The sequence below is a fragment of the Nomascus leucogenys genome, chromosome 1a (assembly GCF_006542625.1).
Source record: "Nomascus leucogenys isolate Asia chromosome 1a, Asia_NLE_v1, whole genome shotgun sequence".
NCBI lineage: Eukaryota > Metazoa > Chordata > Mammalia > Primates > Hylobatidae > Nomascus > Nomascus leucogenys.
In genome coordinates this window covers 50,295,287-50,313,167 of record NC_044381.1, presented here as the reverse complement: position 1 = coordinate 50,313,167, position 17,881 = coordinate 50,295,287, and the positions used below count along the sequence as shown (strand labels likewise).

The 17,881-nt window shown below is 41.6% G+C and overlaps 1 protein-coding gene across 3 annotated transcripts in view; it reads right to left on the bottom strand.

Annotated features, from left to right (window-relative positions):
- The window catches only part of FRMD3 (FERM domain containing 3), a 308,595-nt gene that overhangs the window by 105,208 nt on the left and 185,506 nt on the right, over window positions 1–17,881 (bottom strand). For all 3 annotated transcript variants that reach the window (XR_004029333.1, XM_030809553.1, XM_030809541.1), the window contains exon 4: window positions 6,118–6,196. Coding sequence is in view for 2 of the 3 variants with exons in the window: in XM_030809553.1 (XP_030665413.1) it covers window positions 6,118–6,196 (79 nt within the window). In the remaining variant the exon portion in view is untranslated. The remainder of the gene's footprint in view (window positions 1–6,117; window positions 6,197–17,881) is intronic.

The following is a 17,881-nucleotide window of genomic DNA, read 5'->3' as shown; positions in this document are numbered from 1 at the left end:
GAGCAGGCTCGGCCTTTTCAAAGAGGCATGAGAAGAAATGAGGAAAGCCACAGGACCCAGTGGCCAGAGCTCCTGGGAGCAGCTCCTGCACGAGGACAGCCATGGCCACCGTCATCACTAGCTGCATCTCAGGTACATGCTGCCCAAGCTCTGTTTCAAATGAAGAGCCAGGAAACAGACTCAATCCGTACATAAGGCCAGCCTTATCATTTCTTAGGGGCAGAGAGACACATTAATCAACCTCAGACAGACGCAGTTATTATGAGGCCAGAAAGGCAACTAACTGATTCACAACTAGAGCTGTCATCTGTGTAAAGTCTCCCCACTCCAGGGATGGCACACTCAGATGCCTACTGAGGCCAGGCACATAGTGGCCTGTGACACGGGCAAGTCACCTGTGCTGGTGCAAGAAGTGCTGGAAACAGGATGGGACACAGCAGCTCCCTAGAAAGGGGGCAGCCACCACACAGCTCCAGCCTAGTGCTGCCACTAGAAAAGCACTTTGTCCAGTTTTTCCAGAAAAATAGCAAGGTGGGAGGCAGGCAGCAGAGCAGGGTGCCAGGTTGCAACCCCTGGCTCAGGCTCATTTTGTCTCTGTCCTTCCTGTTACTCCACACTGATCAAGCTCTCTTCCAATTTCCTCATCTTCTCAAGGTTCTTTCATTCCAGGCTCAGGCCTGGGATCTGTTGTTTCTGAGCAGAGTAACTTTACAGATGTGTGCAGATTCTTTCTGTGCTTCCTTTAGAGTTTAACTCTCAGAAACCAATGTTTTTTCTCCTTCTCATCTTCTTGGGGATTTGTGGGGAGCATCTCTCAATCAGTCCCAGTTATCACCTTGTGAGGTTAATTTTATGTGTCAACTGGATTGAGCCATGGGATACCCAGACATCTGGTTCAACATTTTTTCTGGGCGAGGGTGTTTCTGGAAGAGATTAGCATTTGACTTGGTGGACTGAGTAAAGCAGATGACCCTCCCCAGTGTGAGTGGACCTCATGCAATCCATTGAGGGACTGAATAGCACACAAAGGCAGAGGAAGCTGAATTCACTCTGCCTGACTGCTTGAGCTGGGACATCAATCTTCTATCCTCAGTGTTCCTGGTTCTCAGACCTTCAGACTTGGATTGGAATCTACACCAATCAAAGGCTCTCAGGCCTTTGAACTATACCACTGGCTTTCCTGGGTCTCCAGGTTACAGACAGCAGATCACGGAATACCTTGGCCTTCATAATCACATGGGCCAATTCCTCATAATAAATCTCATTATGTATGAAAGGGTGTGTGTGCATGTGTGTGTGTGCGTGTGTGTGTGTGTGTGTGTGTGTAGCCTATTGGTTCTATTTCTCTGGAGAACCTCAACTAATAAACATCTCTAGCGCCCAAGTAATTTAATCTTTACTCAGCCACAGGAAGAGCGACATGCGTAATCCCCATTTTAAAGGCAAAGAAATAGAGAATCAGAGAGAGTGATTAGTGTGCTAAGGTCACAGGGACGCTGTCAACCCCAGAGTACTGGAGCTCACTGTTTCTGGGCCATTGGTTCACTGAGAGCACACTGGATCCATTGAAGGAATCAGTGGCTCACTGATGTTTTCCTTCACTGTATCTTTGTCTAACATCTGCTTTATGCTGTACACTGTGCTGTGTGTGCACTGGCGGCATGGTGGAGGCTCAAATAACAATCTTCGTCCCCAGTTTAGTATTAAATTGTGTGCAGTGGATAAAGGCAGTCCCTAATAAGTTTCTAATTTGGAGTTTGCTATGCATTCTGTCAAAGGAACAATATTATACTCATTGGGTAAGGACTCAGACTAGCTGCCTAATCTAGTGCCTCTCACACTTTAATGTGCACATGAATTACTTAAAGCGTTTGTTAAAATTGATTCTGATTCAAAAGGTCTTGGATGGGCTTGAGATTCCGTAGTTCTAATAAGCTCCAGGGGGGCCGGGTGTGGTGGCTCACGCCTGTAATCCCAGCAATTTGGGAGGCTGAGTTGGGCGGATCACGAGGTCAGCAGATGGAGACCATCCTGGCTAACATGGTGAAACCCCGTCTCTACTAAAAATACAAAAAATTAGTCGAGCATGGTGGTGGGTGCCTATAATCCCAGCTACTCGGGAGGCTGAGGCAGGAGAATCACTTGAACCCAGGAGACAGAAGTTACAGTGAGCCGAGATCGCGCCACTGCACTCCAGCCTGGGTGAAAGAGCAAGACTCCATCTCAAAAAATAAATAAAAATTAATTAATTAATTAAGTTCCAGGCGATGCTGTGGTGCAGCTCCATCAGCCACACTTTGGGTAATAAGGTTCTAAACCAGTGGGCTTCTGGATCCTACCCCAGACCCAGTGAAATCAGAATCTAGGCCCTCACCAAAACTTGTACATGAATGTTCATAATAACATTATTCATTATAGCTAGAAAGTGAAAACAGGGCAGGGCACAGAGGCTCATGCCTGTACTCCCAGCATTTGGGAGGCCAAGGCAAGCGGATAGCCTGAGGTCAGGAGTTCGAGAACAGCCTGGCCAACATGGCAAAACCCAGTCTCTACTAAAAATACAAAAATTAGCCAGGCGTGGTGGCTCATGCCTGTAATCCTAGCTACTTGGGAGGTTGAGGCAGGAGAATTGCTTGAACCCAGGAGGCAGAAGCTGCAGTGAACAGAGATCACGCCACTGCACTCCAGCCTGGGCAACAGAGCAAGACTCCATCTCAAAAAAAAAAAAAAAAAAAAAGAGTGAAAACAAGCCAAATGTCCCCCAGCTGATGAATACATAAAAGAAACGTGGTATATCCATACACTGGAATATCATCCAACCATAACAAAAATGAAATGCTGAAGATGCTACGACAGGGATGAACTTTGAAAGCATTATGCTAAGTGAAAAGACGCCAGACCCAAAAGGCTACACATTGCATGCTTTGATTTATATGAAACAACCAGAATGGACCAATCTATAGAGACAGAAAACAGATAAGTGGTTGCCAGGAACTTGGGAGAAAAGAGAATACTGGATAACTACTTGGGTACAAAATTTCCTACTGGGGTGATGAAAATGTTTTGGAATCAGATCATGGTGTTAGTGGCACAAATCTGTGCACATACTAAACTATACACTTCAATATCTGTCAAAATAAACTATTTTGAAAATCCAAATTGTCTTAGAGTGGTGGTTCTCAAAATTTGGCATGCTTCAGAATTACCTGGAGGGCTTATGAAAATAGATTGCTGGACCCAACTCCCAGAGGTTTCTGATTCAGTAGGTCTTGGACAGACACCAAGAATCTGTATTTATAACAAGCTCCCAGGGGATGCTGACGCTGCTGGCCCAGGGACCACCTCACTTTGAGGACCGGCCCTAGACTATTCAGAATAGCAAGGTCACACAAATGCTTTAAATGATTAAATCTTAGCCCTTTTTAAGGACTGTAAACTACCAGGCCAAATACCATGAAGTTTCTTTTCTGTGTATTGAATGTATGCATCAAACATAAAAGCATTTCTTTCTACTTTTTGATGAGTTTGGCCATGAAAAATAGTCTCAAATAACTATTTATTGATAAATGAGAGGCTTGGTTTCTAATCCCATAACTCAGAAATCAATTTGGCAAGAGCTTCCCGAGAAAAGAAAAGCAGCTTTCACGTCAGAGTTTGGGGCTGTGCCCGTATCAGTGATCTCAGGAGATAATCAAGAATTACTGTGGATTCAACATAATCCACTGAGTCTTGTAAATGGTTTCACATTAAGGATGCTCATTTTTTTTATATAATAGCTACCAAAAAATAATGCATCTCCCTTTAGTGTCATTCCTGCATAAAAAGATTAAGCAACAAAAACCCATGAGGGTCTGAGTCATAAATTATTGTGCTGCCATTAATAAAATTGCATCTCTACATGGATTGGAAGATGGTTCTTCTAAAAAAAATTAAAATCGACATTCTTTTGGTAACATTCAATTGTATAGAGCATTTACAAAAGCCCCAGAAATCTAAAGGATTGTAAGATGATTGCTTAAATGGAGAGATAAAGGATAAAAAATGATTTAAAATATCATTTTTGTGGTTATTTTTATTATTTTGTGTTTTTAAATTTGCCTTTTTCTTAACATTTCTTTACTCTTAAGCATGGTCATGAATATGATCTTAACTTCTCACATATTAAATTCTTCTCAAACTTTAATCTTATAATAAAATAACATTTATCATATAAGAAAAACTAAATGCCTTCAAGATAGGAATTCAAACCGTAAGTACCTGGGGCATCCCACAGTTTCTCAATTCGTTTAGAATTCTAAGGACTGCGTTGACTAAGAAAAGTCCATTTCTACTTGTATAAAGGCAGTGGAACATCTTAATTACCTTTGGAAACTGAAAGGGTCACGATATTCCATTATTCATACCTGAGCTATTTAGTCAAAGGTAGGAAAATGTTAGCAAATACAATTGAGAGGGGCGAAACTAGGGTTATTAACTGAAACGCTGTACTCTTTTACTTTCAAATGGGACTTTTTTCAACAACAAAATGTCCATCCTTAATTTATATTGTGACACATACTCAATTTTTATCCTCCAGACAAAATTATAAAGAGAACAAATGACAAAAGTGAGACATTAGGATTTGATTTGATCTTCCTAATTACACTGTTAGCACCCTGAGGGCAGAAAAAATAGCTCTCCCTCTCTCTCCTCTCTCTCTCCCTCTCTCTCTTTGGCAGCTAATTTAGTCACTGCCCCCTGGGTAGTAACAGCAAGTGAGAACAAATTTATCAAATAAATAATTAAAATTTTCAATCCAAAATCAGACCAAGGCTACATACTATACCATTCCATTTACATGAAATGTCCAGAATGGGTAAATCCATAGAAACCAAAAGTAGATTACTGGTTGCCAGGGGCTTGGATGCGGACTAGGGTGGAGAATAGGGAGTGACTTCTATGGGGTACATGGTTTCTTTTGAGGGTGATGAAAACTTCTAGAACTAGATGGTGGGGAGGGTTGTCCAACACTGTGAATGTACCGAATGCCACTGCATTATACACTTTAAAATGGTGAGATACATTTATGTCATGTGAATTTTACCTCAATGAAAAGAAAAAACCAGGCCAGATTGCAAAATCCCAACCACTGCTTATAACGTCCATTATCTATTACCCTCATTTCCACACACACACACCCTCTCTCCCCATCTCCCACCCCCAGCACATTTAGTAAGCTAAATGACTGTGAGCAAATTAATAATAGAGAGCAGAACCATCTGCTCCCTCCCAAAGTCACCTCCATGCCACTAATGGTCAAGCTTACCAGAGACCCTGGATAATAACAAGGAAGCAAAATATCCAAGAACCCAAAACCTCCCCCTGCCAATGATCAGAGCAGATTACACTTGCTTTTCTGTTGCATCTCTCTGTACCTAAGCAGCTTATTTTGAGAGATGATTATAGCAAGTGATTTTTGTGGTCACCAAGCCAGAGCCTCATCTAGAGCTAAGTGCACAGCAGCGCTCTCTCTCCCATCCTCCTAGACTCCTGCTCACAACATGTGCCCAGGTTATTCAAGGAAGCTAGACCCCCAGAAGGTACACTGAAGCTGTAGCCCCAGCGGAGGGAGGTGAGAAGGGAGGAGGTACAAGGACTCAAAAATTCAGGGAGTTGGGCTGAGAAGAGTCTGAGTGGAGGGAAGCCTGCCTCCCAGTCGGTCATTCAGCAAGCGGAAGGCAGGATGACAGACAGTGCATTCTGCCAGGTGATCTTTTCCCTCCCAGAAAAGCTGAGATCCGAAAGATAGACTAGGGACTGTACTGGGTATGAATTTGCCCATGTCTCGAAGACAGACGCCTCCTATTTATTTTTAGCACCCCACTGTCAGATGTTTTCAGAGAACACCTCCCCCGTCATAGCCAGTGCTTTTTTCTGCAGTTAATTACACTCTCAATGACAATTGTTTTTTTAAAAAATCCCAAAACAATTCAGTGTAAGAGAAGCAAAAACGCTGAGTTCCAAGCCTGCAACACTGAGACGGTCAGCTCCAGACAGGAGGCCCATCTAGCCTGCAAGACCAAAGAGATTCTGGCTGGTTAAAGGCGCACGTTAAACATACAAACAAACAAAAAATACCTTGTGAGCTCTTCTTTAATCTTCAAGGGTTCATGTGGGTAGAATTTCACTCTAAAGCACATGGTGTATGGTGGATGAGCTGAAACATCATAAAGAAAAGGCATGAGAAAAGCAGCAAAAGACCATGGCCTCAAACACACACGGGAAAGGCAGCCGTGCAGCCTGACAGACTAGCCTGGGGAGTGGGGGCCAGGAGGGGGTGATTGTTTTGGAAGAAGCAGATATGATGCCCAAGAAAACAAAGCGACAGCAACAACAAAACTCAAAGAAAATGCTTGACAGGACTCCCAGAGCAAATGTAGAATACTAGCAACCTAGTCAGTGAGCTCATTTTTCCACACCACAGCTCGCCTTCATTCCTTCATTCTCTCCAGCACACAGCTCCAGAGAACACTTCTCTTCTGATTCTTCCCACCCCTTGTGACAAACAAATTGCCCATAAGCACCATTCAAGTTGCTGGGCTCACAAAAGATTTTTTTAGCCTGTGAGGTGGAAAAAAAAATGTCACTGCACATGACTAGTTTTCCCAAAATGATGGTGCCTCTGAATTAAAATTAAGATTTAAAAGATGGAGTCAGCCATGCAGACATCCTACTTTGCCGATTTTTAGTATTATCTATCTATAAAGGCAGTCACCTGTATGAAAATAAACACTGTTGGGCAGCCGGGTGTGGTGGCTCACGCCTGTAATCCCAGCACTTTGGGAGGCCAAGGCGGGCGGATCACCTGAGGTCAGACCAGCCTGACCAACATGGAGGAACCCCATCTCTACTAAAAATACAAAAAAAAATCAGCCGGGCATGGTGGCATGTGCCTGTAATCTCAGCTACTCGGGAGGCTGAGGCAGGAGAATTGCTTGAACCCAGGAGGCGGAGGTTGCAGTGAGCCGAGATTGCACCATTGCACTCCAGCCTGGGCAATAAAAGTGAAACTCCATCTCAAAAAAAAAAAAAAAAAAAAAAAAAAAAAGGAAAAGAAAAAAAAGAAAAGAAAACATTTTTATAACTTTCTGGTTTCCCTGAAGGGAAAACCCTATGTAGGCTGCAATTCTGGATGAGGTTCATGATTCTGGAGTGTTCTAATTTGCATCAAATATCCAGAACTCACCCAGCTAATGGGGATTCTACAGGACTTCCAAGACCTTCCATCATAAGATCACTACCGACTTGCAATATTACTCTGATAAATGCATACAAGTGTAGTGAGATGCATTCAGATTTCAGTTAACATATAAAATGAACATCTTAAAATCAAGGAAATAAAATAGTTAGCATTACTATTTCCATGGATCGGACATACCACTCATTTGCTTCTGTATCAGTAAAGCTACTTGGGATCAGTTTTCAGTCTACATTCAAATGTGAATATGAAACAACATCCTATTTTACCCAAATTCCTCTTTCAAGATACGCAGGGGTTAAACTGCCATCCAACTCTACAATGTCTGGACTACTCCAGATGTAAACAAATCCTTTACATAAGAAAAGCCATAGGGTTCTTGAATATGAATGTATAATAAGAATAATTTAATATGAAAAACAATTATTAAAAATGATTTGATGGCATCTAAATTACAAAATAAAGAGCAGCATCTTGCTGATGATCTCAGCAGAGAAAAACTGATCATACACATACACACACACACACACACACACACACACACACTAGAACTCTTTTCATTCAACGCCCTACTTCCCTACCAACAACTAGCAAAATTCTTAACTGAAATGAGTGCTCCTAACCTGATCCTATGTTCCCTAGATTTAAAAAAAGAACCTTTTTTTTCCTGAAGCACTAGGAGAAAATAGATACCTTCTATACAGCAAAGAAAAAGCTTAGAAAAATACATCATTCATCTTTAATGATATCTAGAAATTCAGTTCTAATACAAAATAATTTATCTTTAAACATTTCCCAGCTTTCTTTTAAGTTTGTTTAAAGTACCATCTTTAATAGAGATAGATAGAGATAGGTAGATAGATGATTGATAGATAGATACATGATAGATAGATGGATAGATAGATAGATAGATAGATAGATAGATAGATAGATAGATAGACAGGCATGCCATCCTGCTTCATTATTCACTTTGTCTCTAATCCTGCCCCATCTGTCTCAGGTGCCTACCCAACTTCATCACACCCCAAACTCTCCAACCCATGTTAACAACTTTCATCTATATTCTTCCCCTCCTTTTGCCATCCTCACACAAATATATGCCAACATGATTATATTATATATGTGGAGAGATTTTTAATTTATTCTAACAAAATAAGATCATACCGTACATGTTTCTCTCACTTTCTTCACTTAACGCTATATCCTGCCCATCCTTCCAGGCTAGTAGATAGAGATCTAACTTAATATCTATAGTAACTACAGAATAGTTCATATTATGAATACACCAGAGTGTACTCAATTATTCTCTTTTAATTGTCATTTAGGTTGTTTTCACACTTTTGCAATTCAAACTATTCTACATCAAACCATATCCATCCTTGTGCATAGATCGCTATATGCTTGTATTTTTATTTCTATAATATAGACTCTCAAAAGTTGAATTGTTGGATCAATAGGTATGGGAAAATGTTTTAAAGAGAGCAGAAAAATAAAGTTCCCTGACTATCAGCAATTTATACAAAGGAAGATCACAGAAAATGGCCCCAAACGAGAGCTGTCCTTCTCTTCTTCCTGAAGCATTAACTTCTTAGTGTCCTAAGTTGGCTTCAGTAAGCATCAGAGCTCCTCAGATACAAATAGTGACTCGCACTTGTTCCAAAGGATCAGGCAGTGAGGCCCAGAACTGCTCCCCAGTGCTCTCCTTGACCATGTCTGAGTGTAGGAAGCCTTCCCACCCAGTTCTCCTCACTCCAAGCTCTGAGGCTCCAGGAAGGTCTAGTGCTTCTCCCACATATATGAAGAGTCCTTCCATCATCTGAAGATGGCACTTGTGGGCCTTCTGAGTCTTCCCTAAAATAAACATCCCAGTCCTTTTCATTTGAAGCAGTTCTGAATGGCCTTCACCAGCCGGCCCCTCCACCCTAAGTAGATTCTTTTCTGCTCTATGCTTCCTCAAGCCTGGGGCCCTAGGATTGCCAGCCTCATTCTGGACATAATTGTCGTCTCCTGTCAATGGTCTCCTCTCAGTGTTGATTTGCCCTGAGTTTACAATAGGCCCACAGTCTTAATTCTTTTCATATCTGCTGTTGCTAAGTCACACAGAACAAGCTACTATGTTCCTGACATCTCCCTCCATGTGCTGGGATATGATCACAGGAGAAATCAATACAAGGTGCTCAAGATATGCTAACTATTGAACCCCTTGTCAGAGAAGGGATGAGAGCTGGCAGCAGGAAAAACAAGAGGAGGCACTTTTCAAGTTTACCATTTTCTATTTTTTTCTACCATCATATATGCCCTACTGCGTTTTTCTCTCATATCTAGCCAACATCATTGACCTCATGTCACCAATAAAAGAAGGGTTTCCCTGTAAGTTGGAAGAACCACTCAGTTCTGTCACAGTGATCCAGGAGTAGTCCCAGGGACCTGAACTGATGAGAAGGTCAATGTCTTCACCCAGGCCTGATGAGGCCACTGCAGTGGCGGGGGGCGGGGGGGAGGGCTTTTTCCTTAAGAAACTTACTTAAGGTTCTATTAACAGATGCAAAAATTATATTATTATTTTATAAAGTAGTACTGCTAAAGAATGTTCCTTCACAGGGCTGGAATAGGCTGAAAAGATAAATAATTTCCCCCCAATGCTGATCTAGTTATGGATGACAAGATGCATGAGGATGTAGAATAATATGTCTTGTTCAGCTTTTTATCCCCAGAGCTGATTATTGATAAAAGGTTGATTTTCTGAGTGTTTGGATAAATGAATTGGTGAATGATAAACCCCAGGCTCTGAGGCAGATGTCTAGAGGAACACTGAGGCCCTGCCATCACATTCATCCCTTGGTCCCTCTGACAGAATCAAAATACAGATCTAGAAAAGTTTGTCATCTGGATCACTACAGCAATTCCTACGATTTACATTTTGAAAGCCTCTTTTCTCAGCTTCTGTTCTTCCCACTCAACATCTGGAATAAAATTCAGGGACTCTGGAGTTGGTTACAATAGTACTTCTAGAGGCAGGATTGATTAATTCAATCAACAACTATCTATTGTTATAGGTAACAGACACAGTTTTAGATGTTGTACAAACATTCATTGCACAAATATTAGCAGCTGTGAACAGACAAAAACTCTGTCTTTTTTTTTTCTTGAGACAGAGTTTGGCTCTTGTTGCCCAGTCTGAGAGTGAAATGGAGCGATCTCAGCTCACTGCAACCTCTGCCTCCTGGGTTCAAGCAATTCTCCTGGCTCAGCCTCCTGAGTAGCTGAGAATACAGGTGCCCACCACAATGCCTGGCTAATTTTTTGTATTTTTAGTAGAGACAGGGTTTCACCATGTTGGCCAGGCTGGTCTCGAACTCCTGACCTCAGGTGATCCACCTGCCTTGGCCTCCCAAAGTGCTGGGATTACAGGCATGAGCTACTCTGCCTGGCCAAAAATTCCATCTTATGGAATCAACCTAAGTGCCCATCAATGGTGGACTGAATAAAGAAAATGTGGTATGTATACACCATTGAATACTATGCAGCCATAAAAAAGAACAAAATCACATCCTTTGCAGCAACATGAATGTAGCTGGAAGCCATTATCCTAGGAAAATTAACACAGGAGCAGAAAAACAAACACTGCATGTTCTCACTTAGAAGTGGGAGCGAAACATTGGGTACTCATGGACATAAAGATGGAAACAACAGACACTGGGGACTACTAGAAGAAGAAAGTAAAGGGGGCAAGTGTTGAAAAACTAACTATTGGGTACTATGCTTAGTAGCTGGGTAACAGGATCATTCATACCCCAAACCTCAGCATCATGAAAAATATCCAGCTAATAAACCTGTGCATGTAACCCCTGAATCTAAAATAAAAGTTAAAAAGAAATTCTGTCTTCATGGAGGACACATTCAGTAGGGATAAACAGGTATAAAAATCAAAATAAATATGTGAAATACCAGGACATTAGAGGTCATAAGTGCTATGGAAAAGAATAAAGCCAAGAAGATGTAACAGATGAGAGAAGACTGCCACCTCTGCTCCCTTTTCCCATCCCCACTCCAATCAAACCCATGAAGTACGTGCAATTCTTTTTACTACCTTGAAAAAAAATAAAACACTCAAAAATCAAATCATTTAAAATTGTAAGTCATTGAACAAGGAGGTTGGGGGTCATCTTTAACCCCAAGTGTGGTGGCAATGCTTTGGGGTCAGAAGTCCAGCATTTGAGCACTGTGGTGCACCCACACCAGCTGTATGACTGCTGGAAAAGGAGCCTCCTCAGATGCAACATGGAAGCCCCCATTTACTCCCTGCGACATGTCCAAGGTCCTGAATCCCCTTGTACAACGATGACTAACCCCTTCTCCAAGCTGCTAAGTGTCTATGCAATCCAGCTTCCATGTGTTCTTAAACTACAGGGAAAGGGGAATGACGTAAAGAAAGATCCTTATCTGTGCCAAACATTTGGTGCAGAATCAGTAGAGGAAATGTCTGATGAAGGAGCTATCTGCGCAAACCCACAGCCTGCATTGGAGCCCTTTCCCAACAGTACCATCATGAACAGCCTCTGTGCATCTTTACTAGACTGGACAGCATGGCCACCCCACGGGAGAAGACATCCTAGCCTTATCTGATGTGGTGCTCAGGCTTCAGCACCCTTAACAGGGGTACACAGGGTGGTGAAAACTCCAAATCCCCCAGAGGATAAGCCCCTGAGTTTTGAAGAGGATGTCCCAACAGTGATCTTGAGAAAGCCACCTAATTTCTCTTTCCCGCTCTACAGAGGTCACAGTGCCAGTGCCAGCCATCATGTCTACCTTCCAGATGTGGATTTGGGTGGATCCAAATGGCTCCTGGCACGTGCACACAGGGCATTATCTAAATGTGAGACTGTGTTTTGTTGAGATAAACACTCCTACCAGAAGAAGAGAAGGAAAGTGGGAGGTGGAAATAGGAGGGAGGGGATGGGGAAGACTGAATTGAACTCAACTCAACAGCTGAAAAGTATTAACTCAGCCATGTAAGTGCTAAAAACAGAGCATACCACCAGAGTAGCAGAGAAGGGGAAAAAAGTGAAATCCACTTTTAAATGCCAAGAGCTTGTAATTGCACGGAGAACAGCAGGGCTCCTCTCTCACAGCCAACTGATACCTGCCAGACAAGGGCTGGGGAGCCAAGTGTCTCCTCATGGCAGCTCAGTGGCCCCTTTTGTGTCAGCAAATCCCAGGGTAGCATCATTTTGCTGATTTGATAACACTGAGAACATGGAGAGACGTACAGCTGTTTATAAAACAGAGACAGAATTTCTCATCTCCACATTGAGCCACTGCCCAGAAATGGAATTGAGGATAGGAAACGATTAATTAAGCAGGATCCTGAGTGAAAGGGAAAAAGGGACTTTCTTTCTATTTCTGAAAAGATCAGATAGGATTTTTTGAGAGAGAAACATCACTTAGCAGCTTTTTTTTTTTTTTTTTTTTTTTTTTTGACAGAGTCTCTCTCTGTCGCCCAGACTGGAGTGCAGTGGCAGGATCTCGGCTCACTGCAAGCTCCGCCTCCCGAGTTCACACCACCCTCCTGCTTCAGCCTCCCGAGTAGCTGGGACTACAGGCACCCGCCACCATGTCCGGCTAATTCTTTTGTATTTTTAGTAGAGACGGGGTTTCACCGTGTTAGCCAGGATGGTCTCCCATCTCCTGACCTCGTGATCCGCCCGACTCGGCCTCCCAAAGTGCTGGGATTACAGGCATAAGCCACCACGCCCAGCCAACAGCTTTTTTTTTCCTTAAAACCAAACGTCTTCCTCCAGTCATCATAAAGAATCATGGGGAAATCAGAAGCATAATTTCAGGACTATGCATACAAACTCACAATGTTTCTCATATACATTCTGATTTACAGCTAGGAAAAATATCCCCAATTTCCTTTTTAACAATTTTTTTTATTTCGATAGGTTTTTGGGAAACAGGTGGTGTTTGCTTACATGAATAAGTTCTTTAGTGGTGATTTCTGGGATTTGGGTGCACCCATCACCCAAGCAGTATATACTGTAACCAATGTGTAGTCTGTTATCCCTCACCACCCCCCACTCTTTGTCCCGAGTCCCCAGAGTCTGTCATATCATTTTTATGCCTTATAGCTTAGCTCATAGCTTAGCTCCCACATACAAGTGATAACATGTGATGTTTGCTTTTCCATTCCTGAAATACTCAATTAGAGTCTTCAATTCCTGCAAATGCCATTAATTCATTCCTTTTTATGGCTGAGTAGTATTCCATGGTGTATATATATATTTATATATAATATATATATATATATATTCCATGTATGTTATATATATATTATATATAATATATAATGTTTTTATATATATATTATATATATATATATAACATACATGGAATATATATATACATATATATGTATAACATACATGGAATATATATATATATATATTACATTTTCTTTATCCACTCATTGACTGATGGGCATTTGGGCTGGTTCCATATTTTTGCAATTGCAAATTGTGCTGCTATAAACATGCATGTGCAAGTATCTCTTTCGTATAACGACTTCTTTTTCTCTGGGTACTGGATACCCAGTAGTGAAATTGCTGGATCAAATGGTAGATCTACTTTTAGTTCTTTAAGGAATCTCCACACTGTTTTCCATAGTGGTTGTACTAGTTTACAACCCCACCAATAGTGTAAAAGTGTTCCCTTTTCACCACACCCACCCCAACATTTATTATTTTTTTATTTTTAATTATGGCCATTTTTACAGTAGTAACGTATCACATTGTGGTTTTTATTTGCATTTCTCTGATCATTAGTGATGTTGAGCATTTTCTCATATGTTTGTTGCCCATTTGTATATCTTCTTTTGAGAATGGTCTATTCATGTCCTTGCCCACTTTTTGATGGGATTGCTTGTTTTTTTCTTGCTGATTTGTTGGAGTTCTTTGTAGATTCTAGATATTAGTCCTTTGTCGAATGTATAGATTGTGAAAATTTTCTCCTACTCTGTGGGTTGTCTGTTAACTCTGCTGATTATTTATTTTTTGTGCAGGAGTTTTTCAGCTTAATTAAGTCCCATATATTTATGTTTGTTTTTGTTGCATTTGCTTTTGGGTTTTTGGTCATGAAGTCTTTGCCTAACCCAATGTCTAAAAGGGTTTATCCAATGTTATCCAATGCTATCTTCTAGAATCTTAATGGTTTCAGGTCCTAGATTTAAGTCTTTGATCCATCTTGAGTTGATTTTTGTATAAGGTGAGAGATGAGAATCCAGTTTCATTCTTCTGTATGTGGCTTGCCAATTATCCCAGCACCATTTGTTGAACAGGGTGTCCTTTCCCCAGTTTACGTTTTTGTTTGCTTTGTTGATCAGTTGGCTGTAAGTATTTGGCTTTATTTCTTGGTTTTCTATTCTGTTCCATTGGTCTATGTGCCTATTTTTATACCAGTACCATGCTGTTTGTTGACTATGACCTTATAGTATATAGTTTGAAGTCGGGCAATGTGATGCCTCCAGATTTTTTCTTTTTGCATAGTCTTACTTTGTCTGTGTGGGCTCTTTTTTGGTTCCATATGGTTTTTAGAATTGTTTTTTCTAATTTTGTGAAGAATGATGGTGGTATTTTGATGGGAATTACACTGAATTTGTAGATTGCCTTTGGCAGTATGGTCATTTTCACAATATTGATTCTATCCATCCATGAGCATGGGATGTGTTTCCGTTTGTTTGTGTTGTCTATGATTTCTTTCGGCAGTGTTTTGTAGTTTCCTTTGTAGAGGTCTTTCACCTCCTTGGTTAGGTATATTCTTAAGTATGTATTTATTTATTTATTTGTAGCTATTGTGAAAGGGATTGAGCTCTTGATTTTATTCTCAGCTTGGTCACTGTTGCCTATATTCCTGTTGTGCACATGCCATGCACAGCGATGCTAATGGATTCAACTGTGCTGCATTCAATAATGATATGGTTCGAAAGCACAAACTACCTCTGCACATATGCAAAATGACGCTTGAGCACCTAAAGGGGAGCACATTGCTCACTCATTCTCCAACTGTGACTCTAGAAATATGTGTAAATAAGCCAGCCACAGAGAGTGCAGACTGCATTCACGACTGCTCTCTTCTACATGGAAATGATTATAATCATTAAACAACAACTGTTACTATCAGCATCATCAGCAACAGTGATGATCCTTCCCCCACTCTTACTGAAACAATAATCACTGTGTTTCCCCAGCTTCCAAAGCAGAGACAGGTTTTTTAAATCATGTTTAATTCATCTTCCTCTCGTTACAGTTCCCTCCTGTGCTTTTATCACACACAGGCATGCCCACCCACACACGTAGGCACTGACCAGAGTCACTCAGAGAACTCTCTTAGGGGAGATTGGAATGCTGAGTGGTTGCCTCACAAATCCTTGGTCTCTGAATTCTCTTCCTGCCTATGCCTGCTCAGGAGAAGCTTGAAAAGAGACTTTGGGGTCCAATACTTCTTTTTGAGACGGAGTCTTGCTCTGTCGCCCAGGCTGGAGTGCAGTGGCGCAATCTCGGCTCACTGCAAGCTCCGCCTCCCGGGTTCACGCCATTCTCCTGCCTCAGCCTCTCCGAGTAGCTGGGACTACAGGCGCCCGCCACCACGCCCGGCTAATTTTTTGTATATTTAGTAGAGACGGGGTTTCACCGTGGTCTCAATCTCCTGACCTCGTGATCCTCCTGCCTCGGCCTCCCAAAGTGCTGGGATTACAAGCGTGAGCCACCGCGCCCGGCCGGGGTCCAATTCTTCTAACCTCTAGTTTGTCATTCGAACAAATTGCTGTGTCCAAACTTAAAACTCCCTGCCTCCATTTCCTCATCTGTAAAATGGGAATAATAATGGAACCAACCACAGAGAGCAGGGCATCAAACTTTCTCTGTAAAGGGCTAAAGAATAAATATTTTCAACTTTGGAAGGCTTGAGTTTTCTATCTCAATGACTCCACCCAGTTGTTGTAGTGGAGAAGCAGCCACCACCAATACATAAACAAGTGCGTATAGCTGTGCTTCAATAAAATACTGAAGTTTGAATTTGTATCATTTTTGTATGCCACAAAAATCTTATATATCTTTTGGTTTTTTTCAACCATTTAAAAATGTGAAACCTATTCCTAGACCAAAGGCCATATGAACATAGGTGATGACTAGGTGTGGCCTGCGACCCGTCGTAGAGACCACAATGAGGATGACATGAGTTCATGACTGCAGAGCACTTCGCAGCCTGCTGAGACCTGTGGACTGAATGCATAGGAGCTATTGTTACTCTAAAGTGCAGGGAAGAAACCAACGTGGTTAAAGTCAAGTCCTTCAATGTTACCTTGCCTTTTACCTTCATTGAAAGAGTGAGGGGGCACTGTCATCTCCCAGGGAGGAGTGAGGAAGAAGTGGGCATGAGACAGGTGTGTATATGAAGAGATATTTGGCAGCCCTGGCATCTAAAGAACAGCTTTGCTGCCTGATCCGAGGGTACAATGACCTAAACACTTTAGCCAAAAGGTTAGCAAGAACACATGAAAGTGAAGGCAAGAGACCCAGGAACCTGTTTGCTGCTGATGTTGTATAACTAGCCAGACCCTTGGAGTCATGTTGGTAGTTGTAAATCAATATGTAGAAATAACAACTGTGACAGAAAAATTCAACTACTTATATAACTTGGTATTGAGATTTGACACTATAAAGTTGCATCCAAAAATCAGGAATTATAAAGGCTCTCTCACCAAAGGGAGACATGAACAAAGCCTTCCTACCCACTTGGCCCACACTTGAACCACCTCTAGTACTCACATACCGAGCATGGAACCTTCTGCCCATCATGGTTATCATTCAGACACTCATGCTGCCAACATGTGTAGTTTTGAGTCGTGTGGGCCCTTAAGAAAGAATGCGGGCATTCCTGAAGGAAGAAGGAAGCCCCTGAAAGTACCACCCCAGAGATATAAGGACTTCCCCCAGGAGAGGCTCCTATTCCTTCTGCTTCCTCCACTACCCCTGTCATACTACCCCCCTTCCCATGAGGAGTGCTAGGTACTCCCTGAAATCCCTGCACACACTACTGCACCCAATCAAAATGATGTCAGTGTTGCCACCAATCATTGCATAAGCATAAAGTTAAAAATTAGAAATCTATGGCTTGTCAAGTGTGCACATCATTTAGAACTGCATGCTATAAAAATAAGAGTTTTTGTCATTACTATTGTTACTGTCCTCTCCTTCCATATTGGGAAACAAAGAAAAAGCACAACATGGAAACCATTTATAGGCTCAAATTGCATTAACTTCCTGGAAGAAGGATCAAATATAAAAATTTTGATGAACAGTTGAACTTGGTAGAATAACAGATACCTGGCCCAACCTAATGAGCTGTCTCTAGAATAAGGTAAACAAACAGGTGTCCAACGCTGGAGACACTCCATGGCTGAAACAAAAATCATAGCTGCTCTTCTTGGAAAGAAGCTTTGGAAGAAGAAAACTGGGAAGAACAAAGGCATCCAAAACTAAACCATAGTACTTGGGGACTTTGTACTTTTTGATTTATGTAATGAGCTGTGTTCAGTTGTATGTTTTGCCTTTTTTGGTAAAAAAATGGCATTTGAACTTCCACCTG